Genomic DNA, 20,213 nt, shown 5'->3' with positions numbered 1-20,213 from the left:
ACGCCCAAGTAACTTATACACGACGTGCTGGAGCGAGGCTGCAAATTACTCTGCTGCCTACCTTCAAATAGAGCCAACATTAGCTGCATTTATGAAATCTGGCAGATGGATGTCAAAACAAGTTTCCTTACCAGTTTTCGTAAGGAAAGGTTGTATGTGATACAATCAGAAAGGTTTTGTCGATCCTAAGGATGCTAAAAGGTATGCTAGCTCCAGCGATCCTTCCATGGACTAGAGCAACCATCTCGGAGTCAGAATATACGCTTTGATGGAGTGATCAAAGTTTTTGGGTTTATACAAAGTTTGTTAGAAACTTGTATTTACAATAAAGTGAGTGGGAGCGCTACAACATTTCTGATAAGTATATGTGAATGACATATTGTTGATCCAAAATGATGTAAAAATTTCTGGAAAGCATAAAGGGTTGTTTGAAAGGAGTTTTTCAAAGGAAAACCTGGATAAAAGCTGCTTACATATTGGGCATCAAGATCTATAGAGATAGATCAAGACGCCTGATGATACTTTCAAAGAACGCACACCTTGACATGATTTTGAAAGAGTTCAAAATAGATCAGCAAAGAAGGAGTTCTTGGTTGTGTTACAAGGTGTGAGTATTGAGTAAGACTCAAGACCTGACCACGGCAGAAGATAGAGAAAGGACGAAGGTCGTCCCCTATGCTTTAGACGTAGGCTCTATAGTATGCTATGCTGTGTACCGCACATGTAGTGTGCCTTGCCATGAGTTGGTCAAGAGGGTACAATAGTGATCCGGGAAAGGATCTCATGACAGCGGTCGAACTTATCCTTAGTACCTAGTGGACTAAGGAATTTCTCGATTATGGAGGTGAAAGGGAGTTCGTCGTAAAGGGTTACGTCGATGCGAACTTTGACACTAATCCGGATGACTCTGAGTAGTAAACCGGATTCGTATAGTAGAGCAATTATTTGAAATGGCTCCAAATAGCGCGTGGTAGCATCCACAAGATGACATAGATATTCATAAAGCACACACGGATCTGAAGGGTTCAGACCCGTTGACTAAATAACCTCTCTCACAAGCATAACATGATCAAACCAGAACTCATTGAGTGTTAATCACATAGTGATATGAACTAGATTGTTGACTCTAGTAAACTCTTTGGATGTTGGTCACATGGTGATGTGACCTGTCAGTGTTAATCACATGGTGATGTGAACTAGATTATTGACTCTAGTGCAAGTGGGAGACTGTTGGAAATATGCCCTAGAGGCAATAATAAATAGGTTATTATTATATTTCCTTGTTCATGATAATCGTTTATTATCCATGCTAGAATTGTATTGATAGGAAACTCAGATACATGTGTGGATACATAGACAACACCATGTCCCTAGTAAGCCTCTAGTTGACTAGCTCGTTGCTCAATAAATGGTTACGGTTTCCTGACCATGGACGTTGGATGTCGTTGATAACGGGATCACATCATTAGGAGAATGATGTGATGGACAAGACCCAATCCTAAGCCTAGCACAAGATCGTGTAGTTCGTTTGCTCAGAGCTTTTCTAATGTCAAGTATCAGTTCCTTAGACCATGAGATTGTGTAACTCCCGGATACCGTAAGAATGCTTTGGGTGTACCAAACGTCACAACGTAACTGGGTGACTATAAAGGTGCACTACAGGTATCTCCGAAAGTGTCTGTTGGGTTGGCACGAATCGAGACTGGGATTTGTCACTCCGTGTAAACGGAGAGGTATCTCTGGGCCCACTCGGTAGGACATCATCATAATGTGCACAGTGTGACCAAGGAGTTGATCACGGGATGATGTGAGTTACGGAACGAGTAAAGAGACTTGCCGGTAACGACATTGAACAAGGTATAGGGATACCGACGATCGAATCTCGGGCAAGTAACATACCGATGGACAAAGGGAATTGTATACGGGATTGATTGAATCCCCGACATCGTGGTTCATCCGATGAGATCATCGTGGAACATGTGGGAGCCAACATGGGTATCCAGATCCCGCTGTTGGTTATTGACCGGAGAACGTCTCGGTCATGTCTGCATGGTTCCCGAACCCGTAGGGTCTACACGCTTAAGGTTCGATGACGCTAGGGTTATAGGGAAAGTATGTACGTGGTTACTGAATGTTGTTCGGAGTCCCGGATGAGATCCCGGACGTCACGAGGAGTTCCGGAATGGTCCGGAGGTAAAGATTTATATATGGGAAGTCCTGTTTTGGTCACCGTAAAAGTTTCGGGTGAAATCGGTAATGTACCGGGACCACCGGGAGGGTCCCGGGGGTCCACCAAGTGGGGCCACCAGCCCCAGAAGGCTGCGTGGGCCAAGTGTGGGAGGGGACCAGCCCCAGGTGGGCTGGTGCGCCCCCCCACCAAGGCCCAAGGCGCATAGGAGAGTGGGAGGGGGCAAACCCTAGGTCTAGATGGGCCTTAGGGCCCATCTAGTGGGGCGCCCCCCCTCTCCTCCCCTTGGCCGCCCCCCTTGATGGGATCTAGGGCTGGCCGCCTCCTCTTGGGGGTGGAAACCCTAAAGGGGGCGCAGCCCCCTCCCCCCCTATATATAGTTGAGGTTTGGGCTGCCCAACACACACGAGAACGTCTCTCTTTCGGCGCAGCCCTACCCCTCTCCCTCCTCCTCCTCTCCCGCGGTGCTTGGCGAAGCCCTGCGGGATTGCCACGCTCCTCCATCACCACCACGCCGTCGTGTTGCTGCTGGATGGAGTCTTCCCCAACCTCTCCCTCTCTCCTTGCTGGATCAAGGCGTGGGAGACGTCACCGGGCTGCACGTGTGTTGAACGCGGAGGCACCGTTCTTCGGTGCTTAGATCGGAATCAATCGCGATCTGAATCGCTACGAGTACGACTCCCTCATCCGCGTTCTTGCAACGCTTCCGCATCGCGATCTACAATGGTATGTAGATGCACTCTCCTTCCCCTCGTTGCTAGATTACTCCATAGATTGATCTTGGTGATGCGTAGAAAATTTTGAATTTCTGCTACGTTCCCCAACACGGACGGCGCTCCTCCGGCGGCGGGGAGTGCTCGTCGGTGAGGTAGGCCGGATCCCCTCGGCTGCGCGGGTAGCGAGGTCCCGGTGGGCACTGGTCATGGCGCGGGGAGGCCCCGGGCTCCCCTCGTCAGATCGGAGGCGATCTGGTCTGCTCGTGATGTATGACCTCCGGCCGGCCTGGATCTCCGGCGTGCACGCGCCTGCTGACGTTGTGGCTGGTTCGGAGGTGGCGGCAGGGTGCTTGGCCGGGGGAAACCCTTGGCCGCCGGTGGCGGTCACGGCGTCGATGGCGTCCCGGACGCCATTCCCTCCTTGGTGGCGGCGCCGAGGCTAAACCTCCCCTGCTTCCCCCCTTCCCCTGCGCCCGGGTGAAAACCCTAGCCCCGGTGGTTAAGCGGCGGCGGCGCCATAGCGTCATCACCTTCTTGAAGGCGCCGACTTGGGCATGGGGATGCTGGGCGTGCATGGCGAGATTGTCTGGATCCTGATGGCGGCCCGTCTGATCTACCGCGTCGCAGCTCCGGGCATGTCTCGTGACTGCGGTGCTTATCTTCCGGCCGTGTCTCCGACGGCGACCTCGCCCTTCCTCACCTTGTACTTGCCGTGGTGGAGCGGTACTTCATCTCACTCATTGATGGCGGCGGAGTTCGGCGGCATGGCGCTGTGGAGGCTCGGCGTCCGATGCGCGGAGATGGACTCGCGCAGGAGGAGGTAGTTGTCTGGCGTCATGGTGACGTCGATGGCAGAAGTGGCCTTCACAAGGTAGAAGACTCAATATAATCTGAAGACGGACCTGTGGAAGATGGCGGCGACGACACAAGAGTGCGTCTGACCGGATTGTGCCCCAGACCCGGTACGTGGCTCGGCTGGGGCTTCCGGCTTTTGATGTTAGGTTTAGGTGAGTGGTTTGGGTAGTGGCCCAGCTAGCATCCCTTCATCATATGGATAAGAGTAGCGGCATATGTTGCCAAGATGGTGGATTCAGGTATATTGTTTGTAATACTTTGTAAGGTCCTCGAGAATAATTAATAAAGTGGCCGTATGCATCTCCCAGATGCAGAGGCCGGGGGTCATCCTCCTTTTCTAAAAAAAAAACTCATGTTTCCTACAATTCACTCACCTACGATCTCTACACAGATTTACAAACGTATTCTCATGTCGCTACCGGTTGCTAACTACTGCTACATCTGTATCCAGCATGAGTTTTCAGGGATGGGAGATGATGATTCCTATGGCGTTCTTAGCAGGCACTGGGTAAATACATACAGTAACTGACTTCTTGCACCATATACTCTGCACTTCAGTTGCCAATTTACCATCAGATGGCTGAAAAAATTTCATTGTGGATTCAAAGGGTGCGAGTTTCTAATGAGCTTGGCGCGGGCAATGGAAAAGGCGTGCGGTTTGCGACGATCGTGTCGACAACGACCTCCTTTCTGATCGGCCTCTTCTTTAGCTTGCTGGCACTCGCGTTCCACGACAAGATCACACTCGTTGTTTCATCAAGCAAAGCTGTGATCGACGCCGTGGACAACCTCTCCGTTCTGCTAGCCATTAGTATCCTCCTAAATGGCGTCCAACCAGTCCTTTCCGGTACTCTGTCTTCTCCACCCTGCACATTGGTGACACTGAATTTGCGATGAATCTGATCAGAATAAGAAACGAAATGCTGAACTGAAGATTTCTCTGTATGTGCATGCGCGTGTGTGTGACAATTTTCAGGAGTTGCTGTTGGATCAGGGTGGCAAGCACTAGTGGCTTATATAAACGTAGGAAGCTATTACATCATTGGAGTTCCTGTTGGACTTCTGCTGGGTTGGCTCTTCAATCTGGGAGTTCTTGTACGCTCCCTACAAACCATTCTTAATATTTGTTAATTACTACTTGTGGAGATACATGTCTCCATACTTACTACTAGATCATCTTTCCTTGCAGGGGATTTGGGCAGGGATGATCGGTGGCACTGCAGTTCAGACAATAATTCTGGCGTACATTACCATGCGATGTGATTGGGACGAAGAGGTCATTTCTTTGTCCGGCCCTCGGTTTTATAGTCAATCAGTCATCATAACATTGACTTGTTGAAATTATGCAGGCTTCTAAAGCAAGTAAACACATCCAAAGATGGGCAGGCTCGAAATGAGTTGGAGTGGCAATGCCCTCATCTCAAGGAGCGGTTGATGAAGATTATCCTAGATGGCCATTTTCTGAATGGAAGTTTTAGTTGAACCAACGTCGTGTAGTATCAAGATGGATCCGTACGTGATCCTTACCACACCATGCGGAAGTGTGGCAGCTTATGGACTATGGGTGCAATCAATGAGAGATGGTAGCATGAGACACGTATAACCAGTTTATATGACGGTTCAAATATTAGGCTATGTGTGTAGGCATATGTTTATATTTTCACGTTATTTGCACTTGTTGTACTTTAGTACTTGAACTTCGTACTCTGACTTTAATAAAGTTGTGTGCATCACAATGGTGGGGGTGATCCTCCTTTTCTTAAAAAAAAATACTACCAAGATGGGCATGGCACGAGTACCTCGTCGCCTCACAAAGTAGTTTACATGAAACACGAGATTAGGGGGAAACATTGAGACAAAAAAGGCCAAAAGAAAGGGATCCTCTCTCTTTCTTGTGTTAAATATGTATTCTAGCTTTTTAACTTTTCCCTTTCTTAACCATTTCTTCAACTTTCCATCCTCTATATTAGGCTCATATGTGCCATAATGAAATGTTTGTGTTTTTTCCATGAAATGTAGCAGCACTACTTTTCAGTTTCCATTCATTAAGAAGAGGGATCGATAGAGCCAAGAAATTACATGGGAAAACAAGGATGAGAAGAAATAGATCACACCACATAATACACAAAAGAGAAAAGATAAGTTGGGTCGAGGCAACAACAGGGCAAGTGCTGAAAAGAAAAGAAAAAACGGGAGTGCCATCATCTTCCATCATCCTCACGAGAGGTTGCACGTGAAAAACCACCATCCTAGACGAAGAGCTCCAATCATCCGAGGCCATGATGCCTCAAGGCTATTGGCGCAATCGAACGGCAACGAGCAACCGAGTCCACACCCTGACAAAGACACACACGCAGCCTAGGTTATATCACAACAACGGCACCGCCGCGAAGCCGAAGGGCATCAAGGAGCCAAGCCCACACCTAGATCGCTTCACCATGTATACTCACCACCATGATCACAGATTGAAAAATCCGGCATTATCGAACCACGCCAGAAGACGGCACCAACAGAGAAGAAGAGCAATCAGACCACCACAATCAATTTGTCTTCATTATTATGTTTAGTTTTCATATGTGTGCTAATATGTAGTTACAATGTAAACTAGAATTGCATAAGTTAAAAAAAACAAAATTATACTCCATTATATTTAGGGATCAGCTAGGTCCTGCTAAAATTTAGTGGGGTAAAAATATTCCACAAAGCTTTACTCGATCAGATACTTCGCTATTTTTTAGGGGATCGGTTAGAGTTGCTCTAAGCAAGATATCTTACAACCGACTGTGTCCATCCGCTGGGTTACCCACGCCCAGAACGAGCGAGAACCAGAGCTTGACTAGGTCTTTTTAGCTTAGCTTGGTGTGGGTCACCCTAACCCCAACCTCTTGTAAGACCTAGAGTTTGTATTTGTTTACTTCTTCTTATCATATTGGCAGCAAATTGCCAGTTCCACAGAAAAGAAAACGGAATCGCTAAGTGTTGAACGTGCGGTTTTTGCGATTCTCGCCCCGAACGCCGAATCCACCCTCCGTTTTTCGCGCACGAATCTTGGAACAGAACTCTGCCACGTCATTTTTCTCCCTCATTCGGGTTTCCTACACGAGCGACCGAACGATGCAGTCACTCCCCCTCCCTTCGCCCCACACCTTATCCACTCGAGACTCGACGCAAGCAACTAGACAAGGAATGGATGGGAGGAAGAGAGAGGTGAGGCGGCAGCTCACCGACGGCGCCTGGGATGGTGACCTGCAGGTGGCCAAGCGGCGGTGCTCAGGAGCTCTAGCGTGGAGGCGAGCTGGCTCCTCTGTCCTCGCCGGAGTCGCGGTGGGGCGGAGATGAGGCGGGCGACAGCAGGGAGGAGCTCCTCCCGGACCCAGCATAGGGACACGGCGCGCCGGCGACGAGGTGGGCTGATCTGTCCTCGCCGGAGTCGTGACGCGATGGAGATGAGGCGGGCAGCGGCGGGGAGAAGTTCCACCGGTGGTGCAGGGCCCGGACTTGGCCGAAATCAGGCCGGAGGCTGCCGACGCGTTGGGAGAAGAGGCGGGGGAGAAGCGGAGGCTTGCCGGACGAGCTCGGCGTCAGCATCAGCACGCTCGTCGGGGAGTGCGGCGAGCGGCAGCAGGCTGGATGGAGAAGGGCGGCGTGCAGCGGAGAGGCGGAGGCTCACCACCAGCACGCTCGTCGGGGAGTTCGGCGAGGCCCACAACCAGCAGGCTCGATGTGTGGCGCTGCGAATCCTGCTTTGGCGCGGTGAGGCCTCCTCCCCATCGTCCCAGCCGTAGAAGGAGGCGAGGGGAACAAGCTGGAGCTCGATTTGCTGGCAGCCGGATCCGGGGCACACAGAAGAGCTTGCTGGGGCAGGGAGGAGGGTGTTCACCACCAGCAACGACAAGACGGCGTCTCCAAGTCTGGGATAGCTCAAGCGATGGCCACATATCCAGTGGGATTCATTTCATCTCTTCTGCAATGTGAGGCTGCTAACCTCGCGTCCTTTTTTTGCTGCATTTACTTTTCTTTCAAGTCCAATCTCATTGTTATTATGAATTAGGAATAGACATTTTTTGTTAACTGATGGATGAGTGGTTGGACTTGCTCACTATGTAGCTACACAAATCAAATTTTCACACAAACGGGCACAGAACTTTGTAAACCCGATGGCAAATTATGATGTGTTTTCCATCATGACTTAAGTTTCGATGCGTGGAAATTATGATATGTTTCCCATGGAAAAATATCCAGTGCACTTTGCCATGTTTCTTTTCACATAATTGCCACTACATAGCTATCAACAGTTCTAAAATTGCCATCCAAACCATTTGCATTTTGCTGCAGTAATTCATTAAATTAACAAAAACAACACAAAATGGCAAATCTTGCAATGGTAAGTTTTATTATTTATTTAACCATTATTAACATGGCAAATTTACCTCAATACCCATGGTAATATTTACCTTTTATTGCCATGGCAAGTTTTTGCTATTTATTTGCCATGGCTAATTTCCTTTTATTAACATGGCAAATTTACCTAAATCCCCATGGCAATATTTAACTTTTATTGCCGTGGCAAGTTTTACTTTTAATTTGACCTTTGTTAACATGGCAAATTTACATAAATCCCCATGGCAATATTTAACTTTTATTGCCATGGCAAATTAACCTTTTATTTACATGGCAAATTTATCTTAATCCCCATGGCAATATTTAAATTTTATTGCCATGGCAAGTTTTACTAATTATTTGACCTTTATTAACATGGCAAATTTACCTAAATCCCCATGGCATTATTTAACTTTTATTTGCCATGGCATCATTTAACTTTTATTGCCATGGCAGGTTTTTACTTTTTATTCGCCGATGGCAAATTGACCCTTATTAACATGGCAAATTTACTTAAATCCGCATGGCAATCTTTAACTTGTATTGCCATGGCAAGTTTTACTTTTTATTTGCCATGACTAATTTGCCTTCATTAACATGGCAAATTTTACCCAAATTCCCATGGCAATTTTTTTACTTTTAATGACATGTCAAATATTTACTATTTATTTGACCTTTATTAACATGGCAGATTTTACTGCTTTGCCATGTCAAATATATGCAATTTTTAATATGATTCTGGTTATGGTGTTTTTCTTTGTTCATTTTTTTGGTTTTTTCAACTTTTTGTTTTTTTTTCACACACGACATTTTTCGCATACATTACATATAAATTTAAGTAAAAATACCATGACATTTTTTGCTGTGAATTTGCCATTGCAAATTATTTTGTTTGTATGATGGAAATTTTCCATGACTTTTTCTTTTTCTTTTGGGGGTTATTGTTAAAATATATTCTACGACGGTGCTTGTATAGAGCCGTAGAACAAGGGATTTCCCCCACATCCCGTATCCATTCTTGCTCCTCTCCTTTAAAAAAAAAAAAGAATGTACCTCCAACTGAAATAGGAAATCACATTTTTTAGCATGGGTGTTATTGCTTCTGGAGCCTTTGAAATTCGTCCATATTAAGTAAAACCCGTAACACACAAGCTTATGGCAACAACAGGAGGCTCCACATGGCAAGAACTTTGTCTTCTACATGGCAACAATTGAGGATGGCAACTCCTCTTCATTTCTAACTTTTTTTGGACTTTGTTTTCATAAACACATGGGAACATCACTGTAACAGGGTTGTCATTTTTTTCGACAAACCAATGCGTCAACTGAGTACACACCTTTCCTACATACATGCATCTGTCATCATGCATTTCTCATCATTAACAGTTATCAGGTGGCAAGAACATTTTCACATACATGGAAACAATAGGGGTTGGTAGCTCCCCCATCCCCCTCCTGTTTTCATAGACTCATGGCATTGTACCTTTAACAGGGTTGGCAATTTTCTCAAACCCCACACAGCATCTACATCAACCCCTTTTGATACATTAGCTCCCTCTCATGAAAAGTTTCAAAAAACAGATAAGGAAGTGTCGTTAGTAGCAACAATTATATGGTAAGAACAATATGGGATGGCAAGAATTTACAATTCATCAAACTACCACACATTTTTTTTCTTGTTCTTGCCATCCAAATAGATCTGAGCATGGCAAGATCAGCACAAATCTCATGGCAGATCTGAGGATGGCAAGATCAGCACAAAACTCATGGCAAGAGCTGAAAAAACAAAATTCATGGCAAGTACAGGTTCTTTTTTCATGACTGCTAAGTTGTCATATGCGTGGTACTTTTATTGTAGGGTTCATAGCTTTCTGTAAGGTCCCTCAGATCTTGCCTTGGCAACAATGGCTAGATCAGAGAGGGGGGAAATAGGAGGAGGGGGGAGGGGGAGGTGAGGAGGTGGTGTGCGGCAAGCAAAATTCACCTGATTTCACTTCAAGTAGCTCAGCTTCTGTAGGGTTCCTCAGATCTTGCCATGGCAAATTCCATAGATATCTATGAAGGGGAAGGGGAACTATGGTGGGGATCGGGGGTGGAGGTGGGAGACGCAGGGCGTTTTTGGATCGGGGGTCGAGGGGAGAAGCCGCGTGGACCAAGAGGGGGGTTTCACCACGTGGTAGTTCGGGGGTTAAGGGATCCTTCCGAACAGTTTTGTTCGGCTCGAGGGACTCCCACTCCGAACAAGTCGTTCGGACCGGCCCCCTGCGGTACCGAACGTGCGCGTTTTATCGGGGTCCAAAGAAAAATTGGTGGAAGGCTAAGTTTCTAGCAATACACCGACTCCACCACTCCCGCCTTTACATGCGTAGACCAAGTGAATATTTTTGGGAAGAAAACACTGATTGGTTCAGTGCGGTTTCGATTCCGAGACCAACAAATTAGATAGTACTAGTACTAATCCTCGCCACATCCACATGACAGTTGAATTATTCTCCAGCGTGCTGCATCACCGTTGCAAACTACAGATTCCAAGCTAGATCTAGCTTAGCATATAATACTTGTTTTTCCGGACGAAGAGCATATATGTTTCCCTCCAGTATGCACCTCTAGGATCTAGCCATACAATGGAGAGGCAGAAGAACGCACCACTTCTCGTGAAGAGGCCGAAGGAGAGGGAGGGCCAGGTCCAAGGACTGGCCGGCGAGGTATGGGAAGAGTCCATGAAGCTGTGGGAGGTGGTCGGCCCGGCCGTGTTCATGAGGCTCGTGCTCTACAGCTTGAACATCATCAGCCAGTCCTTCGCCGGCCATCTCGGCGACGCTGAGCTCGCCGCCTTCTCCATCGCCAGCACCGTCATCTCCGGCTTCAACCTCGGCTTCTTGGTACATAATGTTCCTCTTGCAAGTCTCAGCTGACAATCGATCTCTGTTTTTTATGCGCGAAAAGTACATTTGGGTATACACTCCTGTTGGACATCATTGACTCCTACGACGAAAAGCATCCATTGACTTTACAAATGTCACTCATAATCTTGATGAATTGCAGCTTGGCATGGCGAGTGCGCTGGAGACGCTGTGCGGCCAGGCGTACGGCGCAAAGCAGTACGCAATGCTGGGCGTATACATGCAGCGCTCGTGGCTTGTCCTCTTGGCTTTCGCGGCGCTCCTTTCCCCGACCTACATCTTCAGCGGGCAGCTGCTCAGCGCGCTCGGCCTGCCCGCCGATCTGGCCCGCGAGGCCGGCGCGGTCAGCGCGTGCCTGCTCCCGCTGCACTTCATGTACGCCATCCTCCTGCCGCTCAACAAGTTCCTCCAGTGCCAGAGGAAGAACGCGGTCACCGCGGTGACCACGGCCGTGGCGTTCCCGGTGCACGCCGCGGTGACCTGGCTCCTGGTCAGCTACTTCGGGCTGGGACTCATCGGCGCCGCCACCGCGCTCAACTTCTCATGGGCGCTCGTCGTGGCGCTTCAGTTCGCGTACGCCGTCGGCGGCGGCTGCCCGGAGACGTGGGGAGGGTTCTCGTCGTTGGCGTTCGTGGACATCTGGGGGTTCGTCAAGCTGTCCTCGGCGTCCGGAGTCATGTTGTGGTATTTATTTATTTTATCATCACGGTTCTTTCAACTTACTTCTGGTAGTATAATATAGGGAGACGCACTAACTTTATATATTTGTCTCTTCTCTTCTCTTCTCTTCTCTTGCTTATGGATGCAGCTTGGAGAGTTGGTACTATAGGGTTTTGATCTTCGTCACTGGGTACATGAAGAACGCTGAGCTTGCCGTGGATGCCTTGTCTATCTGGTAGAACTACCTTATCTCCATTTCATATTGGCTTAACTATTTACAGTTACAGAGACGACTTCTTAGTTTGCGATCTAACATTTCACTACTTATTTTGCCATGGACAGCCTGAGTTTGACTGGACTGGAGATGATGATTCCGTTGGGGTTCCTAGCAGGCACCGGGTAAGCAAAGTACACCAGACATTGACACTCTTTGCCTCTTTGATATGATTCATTCCGAAAATAGTGCATTGAATCCGGACACCCTCCCCTGGTTTTGTTTTGCAAGGGTGCGGGTCGCCAACGAGCTCGGCGCGGGCAACGGACACCGGGCGAGATTCGCCACGATGGTGTCGACGACGACCTCCTTTGTAATCAGCATCTTCTTCTGCTTGCTGGCGTTGGGCCTCCACGGCAGGCTCGCCCTCATCTTCTCGTCGAGCAAGGCCCTGATCGACGCCGTGGACGACATGTCCGTCCTGCTGGCCCTCACCATCCTCCTCAACGGAGTCCAACCCGTCCTTTCAGGTAGTACCAACTTTACTTACCCCACATTTTATACAGCAGTTAGCTCGAGCCATATGCAGAAAACAGGAAATAAGCTTGCTGCTGCATTCTATGATCTGCAGGAGTTGCAGTTGGGTCAGGTTGGCAGGCATTGGTTGCGTATGTGAACATTGGGAGCTACTACCTGATCGGTGTCCCCTTCGGCGTTCTGCTCGGATGGACCTTCCATCTCGGAGTACATGTATGCTCCTCGTTCATTCCCTTCTCTTTTGCGATAAATGGCACTGTTAATTTGCGTCTGTGCAGTTAGTAATTCTTCACCTGTGCAGGGAATTTGGGCGGGAATGATCGGCGGCACGACGGTTCAAACGCTAATCCTCGCGTACATGACCATACGATGCGACTGGGATCAGGAGGTTCGGTTGTTCGCCCTTCATATTTGTCAAATGTTCTTTTTCAGTGGGAGCCAACATTGCTGGAGCAGCACAGTGCTTTTTCACCACTTTTGCGCGGGAGATACCATGTAGAGCGCCGTGCCCTTCATATCTGTCAAATGTGCTAAAACCGTGGGGTTTCTGCAGGCCTTGAAAGCAAGTAACCGCATGCGGCTGATGGGAAGCTCCGAGTGATCAGTCCAAGCCTGTAGTCATGCATCGGACAAGTGAAGATAGTGTAGTTACAAGTGATTATTTTCTTTTGAGCGGACTCTGTTTTTTTTTCATTCTTTTGTTACGATTTAAAAGTCCCATTTGCATTGAGCTGGTCAGATTTGGCCCGGTCCGGCCGAACAATTTTTTTTAGCCAACCACGGGCCATTAAGGCAACTATAACCAATCCTTTATCCGGCTATAAAAGAGGATGAATTATGTTTTACTCTTTTACTAGCACATTTGCTCATGCGTAGCAATGGAAGAAAAAATAGTATGCATTTAAAGTTAGCGAGAATTATATGTGCAAGCAAAACCATGCGTGCACGTGAAAAGGGAACATTTAGCTTTCACCGGGTGTGACGTAATCAATCCGCTATTCTTCCAGTCATTGATCAAGGGCATTTAAGAGTTTCGATACGTCATCGTCTGTCCATGAATTATTCAATCTATTTTTCCTTTCAATCGAGGAGATTTCAAGGTATGAAGCTTCTGAATATTGTAGGAAACATGAACCAGTTTTAAAATCCTGAACACTGTTTTGAAAATTATGTACACTTTCAGGAAAGCGACAACAAAATTTAAAAGAGGAAATTCTTTTAAAATTCACAAACATTTTTTGTAAACACCAACTTTTTAAATAAAAACATGAGAATTATTTCAATTTGTGAACATTTTTTATATGGGAACAAGTGTTGAAAATTCATAATATTTTTTGAAAATATGTATTTTTATATCGAACATCATTTTGAATCGTAAAAATTTCACTACATAAACAATATTTTTCGAATTTCGAGCATTTTTTAAATTTCCATTTTCTTTTTTATAAATCTCGAATAATTTTGAGAAAAAAGATTTTTTTTTCAAAATATTTTTTCAATTTCCGAATATTTTTCTGAAGATGAAGCTTTTTTCACTACATAAAAAATTTTCAGTACATAAAAAATGGGAAGCTTTTTCCAATTTCCGAATATTTTTTGTAATATCAATATTTTTTGGAATTCTGAATATTTTCTAGATTTGTTTTTTGAAATTCTGAAAGTATTTTGAGAATTTTGAATTTATTTCATAAATTCTATAAGAAAAATAAACTTGGAAGGGAAAAAAGAAATAGGGGAATGAGAATAAAAAAAGTAAAACACAGAAAGAAAGAAAAATGGGCCAGCCCATTGTTGGTTGTCCTGTGCGAAGTTTCGACTATTTTTCGCCCTCTGCGACTAGCTGAGTGGGCAGAAAAAAAAGTGGGTTGGCTTCGCTGCTGGAAATGCCTTTTTTTTATAGACGAACGCATAAGAATTTAGTACCACCTCGGATAGAAAAATTTCTTTTCGACGGTGAACGGATGAAAAAATTAACGAAAGACACCTTGCTTTATTAATAGGTATATATAGGTATAGATATCCCGCACCCAACCGGTCCCCTATTCAGTCTAAGGGAGGATAAATTTTACTCCGAGCCATGTCGAAGGAGTAAATATACTCCCTCGTTACGGGTTGGAGGAATTTTTTTCGCCGTCGCCCGTCATCCTGCAGATGTGCTTCATCTCGTGCATTCGCCGCACGGTCTCGTATTTGTGCTCTCGGAACACGCCAGCAAACCCGTCCCCCTTCTCGATCAACTCGTTAACCGGGAGCCCACAGTTGTCGCCGTCCCTGAGGAGGGAGCTTGACGGGTACATGTTGGTGCCCATGCCGAGCCGGCGGCCTGTCTCCTGGATGGTCTCCGCTTTGTTGTCCGCGGCGGGTCAAACAACGGCAACACAGCCAGGAATTGCCACGGCGCGCCCCGCGCCTCCTTGCTCCGCTTTGTCACGCTTTACCGCGCCCCGCGGTCGGTGAACTTGCCGATGATGTGCACCCGCCGCCGCACGTCCTCGCGCAGGTCGCACAGATCGATGATCTGCCCCGGAGCGCCCTTGCTGACTCGGTTCACGTAAGTGATGGCAGTGCGCTTGTCCATGGGGTTGAAGGGCATGAACTGCACCTCCTGGATGCCGGCACAGGCCTCCTTGGGGTCGGCGAGCACGGCAACACGAGGCCACGCCCTGCGATGATGCGCGCACCAAGTGGTGCCTCCTTGACCAGCACGGTCAGTGCTACCCAACGGCCTAGGAGGCGGCGCTCAACAGGTCGTGCTCATGCTCCTGCTCTCCGAGGACAGCTCTGTCCGGGGTGTGAGACAACTTAAGTACCCCAGAGCATCGACGGGGAGTCAATCACTCTATTGCATTTGTGCATGACAAGTGTTCGACGAAATGCATAACCAAAAATAAGTTTTTACTCTGTTGTATTTAGGTACACCTACTGTCCTCAGCCCCTGAAGCCTCATCTTCAGGTAAGAAAGAACAAGCACAAGGTATGGAATGTGCACATTTCTAGGATTTTCTCTTGTACTTAATCATTTGATGGCTTTATCCTGATTGTTGGGTTATGATGTTTGCTATATTAGACAACAAGAACTCACTATCATGAAACTGGGGGACGTTCTTCAGCTTTTTTCCAGCTTGCTGCCAGTGCACCACCTGGTGCATGGGGAAGAAGAACAACTGTTCCTTCTACTGGTCCTACACAGCCTGCTGCTTCTACAATGCCAAGAAGGACAACTGCTGCTTCTAGAAGAGCAAGCAGAACAAGTGATGCTTCTACCACTCCTTCCTAGACTGCCACAAGAGCTTAAGGTTCACGCACTGCACCCAGCAGGAGAGGTGGAAGGCCATACATGGCACCTACGGCTGCAACTACAACAGAGGCAGCAACGGTAGGGTCCAAAACCAAGAGGTTTCAGAGTACAAGGATGAGGGGTTACTTTTATGCCAGTGGCAACTAGTGAAATGCACAATTTGGCTGTTGTCTTTTAAACTACCTGCCTTAAGTATTTCTAAGTTTGAGAAACTATGCCTGAGAACTGGTACGTGTAATAAGTACTTAGCTTGAGAACTTGTTTGTGTTAGTATACTTAGCTTGAGGACTTTTTTGTTTCGAGCAACTTTTCTTTTTTGAGTAACATTAAGTTGCCAGTGATGCTCAGCCCGGTGGAGAGGGGCGGTCGCCCCGGGCCCCTGAACACGCAAGGGGGCCCAAGCCTGCATATTGTTTTGTACTGGGCTGGACCAAACTAGCGATCACAACGATACAACACCGCTGAGATCGCCCCTTGCTTTTCTGAAAACGAAAAAAAGGATCGCTCCTTCCAACTGACCGTGGCGCTTCTTCGGGATTGTGTGCGGTTCCTTAAGCGGCGGCGGCGGCGGCGTGATCTAAGCGGCGGCGGCCGGCGGCGTTAGAGACTGGCAGACCGTACAGGGTTCTGCGACAAGCAGCTAACGGGTGCGCCATTGTTATCTGCCTAATCGGCTGACTGGCTTCTTCTGGGTCGACAACCAGGTAACAACGTGGGGTTCTGCTGTGCTTTCTTTTCCGCTGATTCTGCGTATCATTCGGGTCATGACCTTGTTGATTCTAGCTAGGCGAATTTTATGTTGAGTTGATGCCGAAAATCCATGTTTAATCCTCTGCCTGTATTTATTTATGTCAGCTTCCCACATTCATCTGATTTCGTCAGATTGGTCCAAGTCTGAATGTCGGGTTGTGCCTGTAGAAATACTTCATCTAATAGTAGATTATGTAATGATGCAAAGCAAAACTTTTAAAATAGGGATATACTTGCTGTATATTCCTATTGGGTGCAGGCCATGACAAATACACTCATGTAAAAGTCAAACGAGCCTACCACAACGACTCTTGAATTATTTGCTAGAGATATAGAACACTAAATCTGCTAGCAACTTTCTCAAAGAGCTGATCTCGTAACGCTATGAGGCTATGCATTTATTTCTCAAGAAAGCAATCAAAGCAGTCTGTCTGTACATTAAAATTTATTTTGAGCAGATGGACTAATACTCTGACTAACTATGTGTTGTACCTCTAATTGCAAAGCTACTTTTCATCTCCGCAAAATTAAGATATACCCTTGTCATGTACTCCCTCCGTCCGGAAATACTTGTCTTAGAAATGGTTGTATCTAGACTTATTTTAGTTATAGATACATCCATTTTATCTATTTTTAGGACAAGTATTCCGGACGGAGGGAGTATCACGACTGATGTAACGAATGTGTATACATTAATCATTGTAGACAGTAAACAATTTGAATACCTTGTAGTTTTTTTATTTGAATGTCAAATTCAGGCGTCCTTCAAGCTTCTACTCCCTCCGTTCCTAAATACTTGTCTTTCTAGGCATTTCAAATGACTATCACATACGGATGTATGTAGACATAGTTTAGAGTGTAAATTCACTCATTTTACTCCGTATGTAGTCACTTGTTGAAATGCCTAGAAAGACAAGTATTTAGGAACGGAGGGAGTACTAGAGATAGAAATCTCAATCAAACCCCATTTATTGATCCAATCATTAAACATGAAAGTTGCTTCTGAGTTGAAAATACCATTATTCTTATCCTGGGGTCTTCTAAACTAAATTAAAACCATGACCCAAAATTGAGGGGCATGAGGAAAATTCCATGACACCATGCAATTCAGTAATAAATTCAAGCTTATGTTTAGGGTAAGCAGTCCCATACAAAATGACAAGATGCCATAAGAAACCATTACGTTTGGTCTTGACAGTAGCAATAATGCAACAATTCCTAGTAGAGAAACCAAATATATCAAACACATCATTTTTAAGCTCGGGTAAATCCATGGAGCAGTGTTCCTAGCAGGCAAAAAAGGAAAGAAACATACATCATCACATCTACCAGATGAGGTCATAACAAAACCATCAGATAATATCTCTCTTTTATTCTCTTGAAAACCTACAGAATAAGCATTATATTTGGCAATGATATCACACAGGCAGTGCATTTTTTTGGTTTTGCCGAAGCGTACACTGAAAACCCCCACATTCTGTCACCAGTTGAAAAAAAGTCGAGGCCATTTCAGAAGATCAAACAATATGGTACAAACTGCCCGACACCCGCCTTCCCAGCCTACCACCAGTAGATGCAATTTCCTAAGTAGAAATAAGTCACATATGCAATTCGCTTGATACACACACGGCTGAAAGAGATTTCCTTGATGCCTGCAATTACCACTAACACCAGGCCTTGTGGCCTGTCTCGTCCATTCAAAATTTATAATTTGAAACATTAGGGGCTTGGGCCAAACTGTATGGTGCTGGGCCGATCGCCCGATACCTCATTTTTCATTATTTGTATGTAAACCGGGAAGATAGGTAAATCCTATTCGACACTCATTGCGTCGAACGGTCGACCAAACACACAGCAGCCGAGCGACCAACTGAAACGGGCTGGCCCATTTCTCTGTACGATAGTTCTCCTGTTTTGGGAACCATTCGGAAGATTTAGGTCTGGTTTTTACCTGTTTTCCCCTATTTTCAGCTGTTTCTATTTTTTGTTTTCTTCAGGGTTTTTTCTTTTCGTTTTTGATTTTTCCTTCTTAAAAGAGTTCTTTTAAGTGTTTGGGAATTTAGAAAAATACTCGTGTTTTCAAAAAATGTTCATAAATTTAGAAATTTCACTCTTTTTGAAAATTTGTTCGGGAATTTAAAAAATGGTTCGTGTTGTTTTTTCAAAAAATTATACAAAATTTTTAAATGTTGTCGTTTTCCAGAAAAAATCACAAATTCAAAAACTATTTTGGTCTTAAAAATATTCTGGAAGTTTTTTTCAAAAAATCTTTGTGTTTTCCACCGAGTACTCAAAAATTTCAAAATTGTTCGCATTCAAAAATATTTGAAGTTTTAATATATACGAAAAACAAGTTGCTATCATGATAGGTTGCTAGAGTACCCAACTGCTACAGTGTCTGGTTCTGTATGGTGTCTAATCACTATAGTGCTTCGATTCTCTTCGGTGTGCCGCTGACTACAGTGCCTGGGCCGGCTCGGTAGTTAGATATATTTGCCTTCTTGAGCCGGGGTGGAGCTTGCAGTTTGCCGTCCCACCTTGCTGCTGCACGGTGTTCACACACTTGGGGTGTGTTTGGTTCAAATTGTGAAAAGTCCATGCATCGCATACACTTCTCAACCCAGCCTGATTGAGCAAAAACAGGCCTTAATGCGCCATCTGCAAGTTGTTTGGTTGCCTGCATCTAGTGTCCCTGCATTAGGTAATACGCAAGTGCACTTTGTTTGGTTGCCTGCATTGGCCCAAGCGGCACATGAACACGGCGTTTGGTTGCATACGGCATACATGGTGTGCTTACCTTGTACCCTAGTTGGTGAGCTTACCCACAATGATCACACATAGCACACCAACGCCACAACACAACAGTGGCGATGAACTGGGCGAAGATGATGAAGTTCTTCAGTTTCAGCCCAAATTGACGATCCACCTTAGCGCCTTCCACTTTGACACCTCCAACCTTGCCACTGTCAACACTGCTGCCTCCGTGATTTCACACCCAGTCGGAGTAAACTTGTTCTGCTGCCTGCCTAGTCTTGAACCCTCTATGGCTGCTGTTGCTATACGATGCCACTTGTGCACTAGTTTCTTCCTATGAACTGTAAACCCCTGGAGCCTTACCGATGAACACGGCATACCACTTACCCTAGCAATGCACAAGAGCAAGAGTTGAAGTAGCAAATCAATGGAGCACACAAGTAGCAAGCAAAGTAGCACACAAACAATAATGGAGCAGAAGAGAAGAAGTAAAGCATGCATGATCATACGGCATAGCAAGTTCTACCTAGCACTACCTTGGTGTTAACCTACCACCACATCCAAAAGAGGGTGTCGTCCTACCACCGCAAGTTCACCATCAGCGTGAGGGGTTAGTATATACCACCTCACCAAAATATACAGACCATCAAATAGTTTTTTAGCCCTAACTACACAAAATGTACGTCGTCATCGTCATCGTCGTCGCCACCGCCATCGCCATCGGGGATCATGCACGCTCACAGGCAGCACTACTCTAGTAGTAGTGATTGCCCAGCCAGCTCCTGAGCCACAACACCCTGTGAGCGTCTGCCATGGCAACGAACCCAACACCCTGGGCCTTGTTGTCAAGCAGGTGGCTGAGAGCTGCCATGAGAGCCTCGTCGCTGAAGCCACCCTGGGTCATGACAGCGCCATATAGGTCAGGGTGGACGTCGAGGGGCTTGCATTCCCTGATGGT

At 46.3% G+C, this 20,213-nt stretch overlaps 2 protein-coding genes and 1 pseudogene across 4 annotated transcripts; 2 read left to right on the top strand and 1 right to left on the bottom strand.

Moving 5' to 3' along the window:
- Positions 1-4,335: 4,335 nt before the first annotated feature.
- On the top strand, positions 4,336-6,479 carry LOC109778451 (protein DETOXIFICATION 26-like). The gene is made up of 4 exons (XM_073498633.1): positions 4,336-4,606; positions 4,736-4,854; positions 4,949-5,058; positions 5,109-6,479. The coding sequence occupies exons 1-4, from the start codon at positions 4,336-4,338 to the stop codon at positions 5,239-5,241; spliced, it is 633 nt and encodes a 210-aa protein (XP_073354734.1). The 3' UTR covers positions 5,242-6,479.
- Positions 6,480-6,898: 419 nt separating this feature from the next.
- On the top strand, positions 6,899-13,298 carry LOC109778452 (protein DETOXIFICATION 27-like). Of its 3 annotated transcripts, XM_040390474.3 has the most exons (9): positions 6,899-7,730; positions 10,621-11,021; positions 11,185-11,726; positions 11,851-11,937; positions 12,045-12,101; positions 12,208-12,446; positions 12,548-12,666; positions 12,755-12,841; positions 13,007-13,298. In XM_040390474.3, exons 2-9 carry the CDS (start codon positions 10,764-10,766, stop codon positions 13,052-13,054), a joined length of 1,437 nt encoding a protein of 478 aa, XP_040246408.1. In that variant the 5' UTR covers positions 6,899-7,730; positions 10,621-10,763; the 3' UTR covers positions 13,055-13,298. The 3 variants fall into 3 exon arrangements, with proteins under 3 accessions (XP_040246408.1, XP_040246410.1, XP_020192593.1); XM_040390476.3 differs by lacking the exon at positions 10,621-11,021; XM_020337004.4 differs by having other exon boundaries at positions 6,899-11,021.
- A 1,095-nt stretch (positions 13,299-14,393) lies between these two features.
- LOC109778453 (ATPase 9, plasma membrane-type-like) lies at positions 14,394-15,602 on the bottom strand (annotated as a pseudogene).
- Positions 15,603-20,213: the final 4,611 nt, after the last annotated feature.

The sequence above is a fragment of the Aegilops tauschii genome, chromosome 5, assembly GCF_002575655.3.
Source record: "Aegilops tauschii subsp. strangulata cultivar AL8/78 chromosome 5, Aet v6.0, whole genome shotgun sequence".
NCBI classification, from domain to species: domain Eukaryota; kingdom Viridiplantae; phylum Streptophyta; class Magnoliopsida; order Poales; family Poaceae; genus Aegilops; species Aegilops tauschii.
Note: the sequence above shows the minus strand (reverse complement) of the source record. Positions and strands in the feature narration are given on the sequence as shown.

Excerpts from the sequence above, each read along its gene's own strand:
- LOC109778451 (XM_073498633.1), top strand. The coding sequence starts at position 4,336 with ATGGCTGAAAAAATTTCATTGTGGATTCAAAGGGTGCGAGTTTCTAAT. Across the intron at positions 4,607-4,735 it reads CGTCCAACCAGTCCTTTCCG|GAGTTGCTGTTGGATCAGGG; the intron begins GTACTCTGTCTT and ends GACAATTTTCAG. Across the intron at positions 4,855-4,948 it reads TCTTCAATCTGGGAGTTCTT|GGGATTTGGGCAGGGATGAT; the intron begins GTACGCTCCCTA and ends CTTTCCTTGCAG.
- LOC109778452 (XM_040390474.3), top strand. The coding sequence starts at position 10,764 with ATGGAGAGGCAGAAGAACGCACCACTTCTCGTGAAGAGGCCGAAGGAG. Across the intron at positions 11,938-12,044 it reads GTGGATGCCTTGTCTATCTG|CCTGAGTTTGACTGGACTGG; the intron begins GTAGAACTACCT and ends TGCCATGGACAG. Across the intron at positions 12,447-12,547 it reads AGTCCAACCCGTCCTTTCAG|GAGTTGCAGTTGGGTCAGGT; the intron begins GTAGTACCAACT and ends TATGATCTGCAG.